The 10,229-nt window shown below is 42.1% G+C and overlaps 1 protein-coding gene across 1 annotated transcript; it reads left to right on the top strand.

The window, feature by feature from the left end:
- The first annotated feature begins 5,128 nt into the window (after positions 1 to 5,128).
- On the top strand, positions 5,129 to 6,085 carry LOC113175114 (olfactory receptor 13C7-like). The gene has a single exon (XM_026379302.2). It carries the CDS (start codon positions 5,129 to 5,131, stop codon positions 6,083 to 6,085), a length of 957 nt encoding a protein of 318 aa, XP_026235087.1.
- Positions 6,086 to 10,229: the final 4,144 nt, after the last annotated feature.

Raw genomic sequence — 10,229 nt, 5'->3', positions numbered from 1 at the left:
CCAATCACAAGTGCGGGCCACCATACTTCTGACAGCTAGGTATATGGGCAGGGATGTTCCCACAATGCCCTCATCAGATTTAAAAATTTGCTAGACTGGATCACAAAACTCAGGAAAATGCTTTACTTTCATTTAACCAGTTTATGAAGAAGACAACTCAAGAATTGCCAAATGAAAGAGCTACATAGGACAAGCTATGGAGAAAAGGGCAAGGAACTTCTGTGCCCTCTCTGAGGGTTCCACCCTTCCAGCACCTCCATGTGTTCAACCTGGAAGCTCTCCCAAAACCTTTGGTTGGGACTTTTTGCAACAGTTGGCACATCAATGAAATCATTGGTCATTGGTGACTGAACTTGTTCTCCAGCTGGCTCTGCTCTCTTCAGTCAGTGGAGCTGAACATTGTGGCACTCTGATCACATGATCTGTTTCTCTGGCACAAGCCCCCATCCGGAAGCTACCTGTGGGCCCACCAAGTGTTCCTCATTAGCATAAACTCAGGCATGGAGAAAAGAGGCTTATAATGAATAACAAAAGACATTTCCCCATCACTCAGGAAATTACAAGGGTTTTAGGAACTCTCTGGCAGAAACTAGGTATGAAGAGCAAATGCATATATTTTTATTATATCACACTATTGTACCCTCATACTTACCTAATAGGGTTGTTGGGATCATACGGTAAGGTAAGATTTGGGAAACAGGTGTACATCAGCGGCAACTCTTATTAATATTAATGTCTCACCAGTATCTCAAATATAATAAACCAGTTGACTATAAGTTTTCAGTCATAAAACTATTTCTTAGTTACATCTTTATTTCTAGAAAAAGAGCTGGACATAGTGAATGTACAGAAACTACATACTGAAATGTCAGTCACAAACTTGGCAGCTACCCTTGACCCTCACACCAGGCCAGACAGGTTCACCTCTCTTCTCCACAGCTTTCTTCCAGTTCTTAGGACTTGGTGTGCACCCAACCATCTATGGTTCATTGGCTAGGGCCTTATAAGAAAAGAGAATAATAAGAGAAAAGCATACAAATTTATTCAACATAATATAGGAGCCTTCCTTTAAAAAATGAAGACCCTAAGAAGTAGTTAAACCTGAGTTCTTGTGTGTATGAGTGTGTGGGTGTAACTGGGGGCTGAACTAGTGGCACTCTGCCACTGAGCTACATCCCTGGCCTTTTTTATTTTTTATTTTGTGACAGGATCTCACTAAGTTTCCTGGACTGGTATCAAACTTGCAATACTCCTGCCTCAGCCTCCCAATTGCTGGGATGACAGGTGTGCACCATTGTGCCCAGCCTGAGTATTCTTTATAGTAGGTTTCTTGAAAAACAGAAAGTAGTGGTGAAATATGATAAGGCAAAAAAAGAAGCAGCTAAGTATGGTAAGCTAGAGAAACAGCCTGGCCTATGTGCTTAGATTCTTTTGATCTTTGGAGATAAACATGTCCCCTTACTCCAGGTATACAAAGGGCAGTATGACTCTCATCATCTAATCATTTCCCTTCTGAACCTTCTTGCATTGTCTCACACGGGAGCTTTGGGGAACACCTCATATCTAACTATAACAGAAACCTTCTTACACATGTTGTTTTTGTTACTCAGCTTTCTATTACTGTGTGACAAAATATCTGGGACAATCAACTTATATAGTGGTCTATTTCGACTTACAGTTTGGGAGGTTTCAATCCACGGTTAGTTGACTCTGTTGTTTGGGGTCCTGTGGCAGAGCATCGTGGCCAGGATGTGAAAGGTAGAAAGAGGAAAAGGTGGGGCTCCACTGTCCTCTTCAAGGGCATGGTGCAGTGACCAGAAGACAAACCACTGGGCCCCACATTTTAAAGTTGCCACCACCTCACAATAGTGTCAAGTTGGGGACCATGCCTTTAATGATGGGCCTTTAGGAGACATTTCAGATCCAAGCTGTTTCTCAAATTCATTCAGCTTAAAACATTCCATATGCCAAGATGCTATGTTTGGGTATAATAGTCCTGAACCCAGCAGGAATTGTAATCATTGTTGATTCTTTTGTCTCTTTTTTTTTTTTTTTTTTTTTAGAGAGAATTCTAACATTTATTTATTTTTTCTTAGTTCTCGGCGGACACAACATCTTCCTTTGTATGTGGTGCTGAGGATCGAACCCGGGCCGCACGGACGCCAGGCGAGCGCGCTACCGCTTGAGCCACATCCCCAGCCCCGATTCTTTTGTCTCTTGTGTATCCTGTCCTAGATCTCTTTCTAAATCCTATAACCTCTTAATTCTAAATGGATCTAGGGTCACTGTCTCCTCAATCTCTGTGATTCTCATCCTGGGCTGGTTCCACGCACTCCTGCTGCGCCCAGCCTCCTGAACAGCTTTGTGGCACTCTCAGTCATGCCTTGGTTTACAGATAGTTTCACGCTACTGGGTGTTTTCCAGAGACAAAGATCCGTTTCTGATCATCATGTCCACCTTCTGCACTAACTCTCTAGTGCCAGGTACGTAGGTACATATGAGATGTTTGGAGCATGGAGATTGGAATGATGGGAAGGCTAGTAGCAGTGAGAGACAGAGACGGCCATGGACGGGTCACTGGGTCACTGGGTGGAGGGGAAAAGATGCTTGGGTGGCTGAGGAATGGGTCTACCCCAGAGTTCCTGGAAGTGTTTGGATCACTGAGACCAGCTCTGCTTCCCTTCTAGACTCTTTGTGAATCAGTGACAGAGCCACTTTGAATTCATCATTGTGATAAAGCCAAGGAGAATTCTGAATACCTCGTACTGGAAAACTTTCTAAGCTGAAGTTTTCTTGTAGTAAGAGGGGAGCTCTGGTAGGTTTACAACATGGCTTAATTGGGTCTATTGGGTAATGTCTAATTTCTGAATCACTCACCAAACTTTAAATTGCTTCTGGGATAGTTTCCAGCCCCAAAGCAACCTGGCCTTAAGTTCCTGAGAGAGTCTTTATGGGACCCTGTGGAGAGCAGCATGGGGCACAGAGAAAAGAGGATGCCAGGCCCAGCTTGCCCTGGGTACAGCCTCCTCCAGGCTGGGGCTCCTTGTTGAGCCTCCGGCTTGAGAGTCAGACTTGTCTTCTTGTTTTACTGAGTCCCAAGGTCAGGCAAGATTTCTGGGGCTGTGGCTGTACCTTGGACCTCTCTACACTCGGGGGTCATTCTGAGACATTGGGGAGTGAGACAACAGTTAAAGGGTAAATACTATGTCATCATTGTGCACCCTGTTATTCCCAGGGTAGATCTGATAGATGTGCTCTGTATGGCATCCTGGTTATGGATAGGTGACATCCAGATGGGCAGGTAACACTAGAGCCAGCTACTTGTCCTGACACCAGTAAACCAGCAACCTCTCAGCTCCATTAGCCTGCTTGCCTGCGAGCAATAGATGCAGCCTGGATTGGTCCCCAAACTGGGTGAGTGCTGGGTGGGTCGGGCAACAAGACCACTATTTCTAGCCATGGCCAACTTTTTACCATTTGGTGTGATGGGAAGAAGAGGTCTTGTGCTAAGGGTGCAGGGAGGGGGCTGGGAATAGGGATGGATCAGGCAACAAGACAACTATTTCCAGAACTTTGAAGGCTGTAACTGTTACAAAAGAACAGGTCTGTTTTGCACAAGGCCAGAAGGCACACTTAGGCCCAGTGGAGAAAGAGAGAAGTAGGAAAAAGGCAGATTTCAGATTTCTGAAGAACTCTGACAGCCCAGTTTCCTAATAATCTTTCCTGGAGCCTTCACTGTTCAAAACATTCAGCTGAGGCTGAGAATTCACCTAGGGAAAGGGGATCCCTGGTGCTGTGGGTAGGAACTGGTCTGGTTTAATATGTAAGAATTCTATCAAGTTCAGATTCTGCTTCATCTCTTAATCCCTGATAGCTTGAGATAAATTCTTCTGAATATTGTATCATTGCCAATTTCTCTGCCTTGAAACTGAGTGGGACTGAAATCGGTCAGTGATTTCTGGTGTACATCTGACGTACATAGGAACTTTTTATCTTAAAAAATAAATAAAACAAATAAACAAACAAAATTAAAACAGATTTCCAAGGCAGTCTGCAAAGGAAGGACCCAGAAATCAGTATTTTCAGTCAGCATTGGGGGAGCTATTAGGGATACAGCTCCATGTCATTGTGCCCTAGGTCTGATGACACTTGTTTTCTGAATCTCTTTGGCAGCAGAATTTTGATAGTCTCCAGTGTAGATTTTGGTCCTGGGAGGTTGAGCAGATTTGCCTGTGAACATGTCTGCAAAACCTCCAAATGGCACTGGATGACATTTCTTTCCAAATTTGATGTGGTTGTGACTCAAGGCCCCATCTAACCCAAGCTGGGGTTGTGAATTTTGAGTGGGCTCCCACAATTAGGTAAGATTCTATTTCTCTGGCCAAGACTTGGAGTAGCAAAGATGCAGGCAGTCAGATGTGCTTATAGGAGGAATTCTTCTCTCCAGATTACATTTCTGGAGACTTTGGTGGGGACTCCATGTTATAGGTACCAGAAATTTAATTTGGTCAGAGTTTATAGAGAAGAGAGTCACAATCAGTTGAACTGATGTACATTAACTAAACTCACAAAGAAGTGCAGTATACGCCAGATATAAAACTGTTAAGGAGATAAGTAATTTTGTATTCTCAATCTAGTACATTCTCTCCATGTAAGGTAGTGTGGGAAGCCAGATTATAACAGAAACTTGCTGAGTGAGAAGGAACCAGATCCAGAGGAATAGGCCCTGTGACCTCAATGGACAGGGGGCACTGAGCTGTGACAGCCCAAGGTCTCCAATTTTATAGCAGACACAAGAGTTACTCAGAAGTCCATGCTTCCCTACAAAGTGCTGGGGACAGCATATGTAGACATATGACATTTCATTAGCTATATTAATATCATCAATTACACAAAGTGTCCTTCATTTTATTAAATTTCATTAAATTTCCAAGGTCTACTCTTCCAAAGTCTACTACATAGCCTGGCTTGTAGATAACTTGTTTTTTTTTTAAAGTTGAATCTCAGATTTATCTATAATAATAAAGACGTTATGCTGTAATCCCCATGCATTGACTCAAGCAAGCCAAACAGAAAACATGTATTTTTCTGCCTTCCATATTCCTAGGGAGGAAAGAGAGAGTTTGAAATGGAAGCATCCAACCAGTCTACTGTGACAGAATTTATTTTGCTTGGCCTCTCTGCCCACCCAAAACTAGAGAAAACATTCTTTGTGCTCATCCTGTCGATGTACCTGGTGATCCTGCTGGGCAATGGCATCCTCATCCTGGTGACCATCCTTGACTCCCACCTGCGCACGCCCATGTACTTCTTCCTGGGGAACCTGTCCTTCCTGGACATCTGCTACACAACCTCCTCAGTCCCTCTGGTCCTAGATGGTTTCCTCACTCCCAGGAAAACCATTTCTTTCTCAGGCTGTGCTGTGCAGATGTTTCTCTCCTTTGCCATGGGAGCCACAGAATGTGTGCTCCTGGGCATGATGGCTTTTGATCGTTATGTGGCCATCTGCAACCCCCTTAGATACTCTGTGATCATGAGTAAGGCTGCCTATGTGCCCATGGCCATCAGCTCCTGGGTGGCTGGTGGAGCCAACTCTTTGGTGCAGATCTCTCTTGCAGTACAATTGCCCTTCTGTGGGGACAATGTCATCAACCACTTCATCTGTGAGATCTTGGCAGTCCTAAAGTTGGCCTGTGCCGACATCTCCATCAATGTGATCAGCATGGGTGTGGCCAATGTGATCTTCCTGGGGGTCCCAGTTCTGTTCATCTTTGTCTCCTACATCTTCATACTCACCACTATCTTAAAGATTCCCTCAGCCGAGGGAAGGAAAAAGGCCTTCTCTACCTGCTCTGCCCACCTTACTGTGGTGATCATCTTCTATGGGACCATTCTCTTCATGTATGGAAAGCCCAAGTCCAAGGACCCGCTAGGGGCTGACAAGCAGGACCTCACAGACAAACTCATCTCTCTTTTCTATGGACTTCTGACCCCCATGCTGAACCCCATTATCTACAGTCTGAGGAACAAGGATGTGAAGGCCGCTGTGAAGGATCTGGTGTCTCAGAAATGCCTCACCCAGTGATGGTGGAATATATTTCATGATCCTCGGAGTTGGATGGCTCTCACTTGAGAATCTCAATGCAAAGCAAATCTAAGTGAGGGGAGAGCTGCCTTTACAGCCACGCCATTCACAGTGTGGCCCATGGACCAGCAATGTCAGCATCATGTGGAAGCTTACTTGACATACAGAATTTTGGGGCCCATTGCAGACCTACTGAGTTGGAATCTTTGTTTTAACAAGATCCTTCAGGTGATTTGCATGCACATTAAACTTTAAGAAGTATTGGATGGTAAGAGTGTGCAGTGAATGCTGTGGCGTGCTGCCTAGATCCCCATCCCTACGTAGGGCTGAAGAACTTGTTACCCTAGCTGCTGGGCCTGTGGGTGGCTGACAGCATTCAGCTAAGTCTTCGGGGTTACTCTGGGCTAAAGAGAACTACCTCACCCGGTCATCCTGCCTCCCAGCTCAAGAGCTTCCCCATGGTGGCTTATGTCTTCCCTCTGCACAGCCCTGCTTCCTTTGCCCATCCCCGTAGATGTTGATCTGAAGAGCGCTTCCAGTAAACATTCTGCAGGAAAATTTCCCCATTAGAGTCAGCATCTGGGGAGCTCAACCTCTGACAGGGAACAACATTCTCAGCACAGAAGTGTGAACAGCAGGTTTTCATTCATATCATTGCTGTGGGTCCTTCTCTGGCGTGGCCTGTACCCTGATTCCCAAGGAAAGAAGCTCACTGAATTGCTTTTGTTCAAAGAAACAAATGTGCCCTAAAAAGTATTTGCTAAAGTAAATTCCTTTAATTTGCACTTCCATAAGTGGATCTTAATTCATACTCATAAGTGATTCAACTCCTACACAGAGAATAAGCAGGGAGAAAGGGTGCAGTAATCAGTTCTATGGCATCTTCTTTAAGGGCAAAGATGTTTGAGGTCTAGAAAACATGTTGGCACCGAATTACAAAAAAACAAAACAAAACAAAACCCTAAAAAAAAAACAAAAACAAAACCCTTGTGGTTATCTATATGTCTACTAAGTGGCACATTATCTCAGCCTCATTAATAATGAATAAATGTTTATATTCATACATCATTATTTTGAAACAATCTGTAAATTAGGTTAATTTCACTTTGCAAGAATTCCTGTGTTTTCATAAAACTTGTTTGGGAAAGCATTGAATTGTAAATTCAGTCACTTGTAAGCCAAACAATTTTAATAATATAAATAGATAAATACATTTAAAATTTACCATGAAATTGAAATGAGATAAAAGTTCATTTTGACATGATATGAATTAGGACCTTCAAAAGTAAAAGTGCCCAGGTTTGGGACAGTCTTAGGAGGGACTTGATAATTCCAAGTAATATTTGTCTGTGTCACCCAGAAAAGTAATTTGCATATAGGTACTCAGTAAAGTACCTTTCCCCAATTATCTTTTAGCTTTCTCTTGCCCCCGCTTGGTGCTCAGAGATGAGATGTTTTGTGTGGCTGATGGACTTCTGCAGCGGGTGTAAGTGAGGGCTGAAACTTTTTCCTAAGAGACCATGCAAATTTTAGCTCAAGGCCTGAGGTAGTCTATGGCCCCCAACTAGGTATCGTCAGGGATTGTTTCCAGTCTCCATGGAAAGGACAACACCTTCAGGAGAACCAGCTGAGTCCACACATTGTAGTGAGATCTCTGTGCATTTCCCCTGGTCTAACAAGGAAAAATGGTGTTGTAAGGATTACAAAGATGCACAAAGAACTTTGATACCATTGTCCATCTCCTTCTCACAAAGGAATAATTAGTACCCAGGACCTTTTTATTAGCAGAGTGTCCTACCTCCTTTTAACACCAGTCCTTATCAGTTGCTTTTGATAGACACCAGACTCCAATTCAAAGTTCACTACTTGCTTGCTGCCTCCCCTTCATCCACTTATAAGAGAAACTTCCCAACCCTTGAGCCTGCTCAGCAGGTACGCCATAATTCTATACTAACTGGGTCTCACCTCCTGGCCCCAGTTAAGGATTACTTGAAAGGTTCTCTGTTCTGTGTCATCAAAGATCTCTGACTAAGCAGGTCTTAGCAAAATACTACTTACCTGCCTAGAGCTGCTTCTGTCTAAGGCTTGATCTTTTTGCTCCCTGGCCAACTCCAGAGCTTTTTTTCTATACTTACGTCCTCTACTTCAATGTGTAACCTTTGTTCTATGCTATACCAAAGGGGAGGATAGTGTCCAATATTTCTGACAGAAATTGTTCCTTCCTTATTTGATCCAAGCTGCAAATGGACTCCCCATTGACCCAAAGTATGGATACCATCCCACTTTACTGTGATAACATTTGGTGTCCTCTCCGGCCATAATGGCCTTGAGACCGATCATGTTTAATCAATTTTATTTATTAATCATTTTTAGTTGTAAGCAGGAGAAACCCAAAGTTGAGCCATCTTAAACAAATGATTGAATTTATTGGTTTATGTGAGCAAATAGTGGGCGGCAGCTGGCCTTGTACATGACAACCAGGGGCTTCGGGGCTCCCTAGACGTTCTCTAGAGCTCATAATTTTTTTTTCTTTTTTTAGAAGAAATGATTTAGTTTTATACTAAAAAAGAGACATTACAAGTGACAATCTTTTTACTTTGTTTTTATTTGTTTATTTTTTCGCAGTGCTAGAGATCGAACCCAGGGCCTCCCATAAGAGTGTTAGATAAGCACTCTACCACTGAACTACAACCTCAGCTCCAAGCAATCTTTTAAAAATTTGTTTTAATTGACAAGTAAATATTTTGTGTGTGTGTGTGTTTTACAACTTGATGTTTTTATGTAAGTTCGAATTGTAGAATGACTAAACTTTCTGAACCTAGTTCCTCATATCTGTAGTGTAAATAAAAATACCTACTTCCTTGGCTTCTTGCCAGCATTAAATTAAAGTGAGAGAATGCATATCTGCACAATGCCCAACACATGGTAGATAAACAAAAAACAATATCCATCATTCTTACTGTTATTGTTGTTATTATTACTGATGGGTATATGACCTGTAAGGACACGTAATTCCTAATGTTTGCACAGTGGACATTCCTTGAGATTCCCTAGCTACTCATACCTTTTACTTTGACTCTCCCCCGGGGGAACATGATTTCTGTTTTAATTTTATGTTTCTCATAGCTTCTGGTTTATTTCTATTTCATTAGAGACCTAACTCCATCCATCCAGTTCTAAATATCCTGTCCTACCTGAGAGGCCCTTGTGAAGATGAGAGCTCAGAGACACAGGCTCCCTAAAAGACTAATACCTGTTTTTAGAATTATGAAATATTTCCCCTCCCTGGACATCTTACCGCCACATCACTAAGGCCTATTTACTGCATGTAAGGCCTATTTTAATCATATATTATAAATACATGCTAAAGTCTTACAATACATGCTAAAAGGCAAAAAGTATAGTTTGAAGACAGACCAGGCCTCAGAACCAGACTTAGAGATGGCAGGGTTGTTGGAATTATCAGACAGCTATGATTGATATGTTAAGAGCTCTAAAGGAAAATGTTGACAACAAAAGGAAAAAAAGAAAAATCTAAGCAGAGATATGGGAATCCTAAGGACAAAAAAAAAAAAAAAAAAAAAAAAAGGAAAGGCTAAATATCCCAAACACTATAACTGAAGTGGATACTACCTCAATAGGGTCATCAGTAGATGGAACATGGCTAAGGAAAGCATCTCCCAACTTAAGAATATGTCAATAGAAAATTTCAAACCTAAAAATCAAAGAAAGAAATGACTGAAACAAAACAAAGCAAAAATACAAATATATCCAAGAACTATGAGACAACTACAAAAGGTGTAATTTATGCACAACAGGAATATCAGAAGGAGCAGAAAAAAAGAAAAGAAATATTTGAAGAATATGAAGGGGTTCTGGAATTAAAGTTTGAGAACCACTGCCTTGAACATTTTATTTTAAGCTTAAACATAACTGGACTTTATTGCCTATCTTTTATGCAGAGAGAGCTTTTTCTTGCTTATAAGTCCACTAGTTGGAGTCATAAGTAAACCATAACATGGCATGTTGTCTGCAGTTTTTAATTTTCTTAAAGTAGGAAGTTAAATCTTTTTCAGAAGGATCAGCATGCAGAATCTGCCTAGATTTTAATAGTTGTCTTCCTGACATTTGATATGACAGCACT

Source organism: Urocitellus parryii, chromosome 4, assembly GCF_045843805.1.
Source record: "Urocitellus parryii isolate mUroPar1 chromosome 4, mUroPar1.hap1, whole genome shotgun sequence".
NCBI classification, from domain to species: Eukaryota; Metazoa; Chordata; class Mammalia; order Rodentia; family Sciuridae; genus Urocitellus; species Urocitellus parryii.
This window is presented reverse-complemented; position numbering and strand designations above follow the sequence as displayed.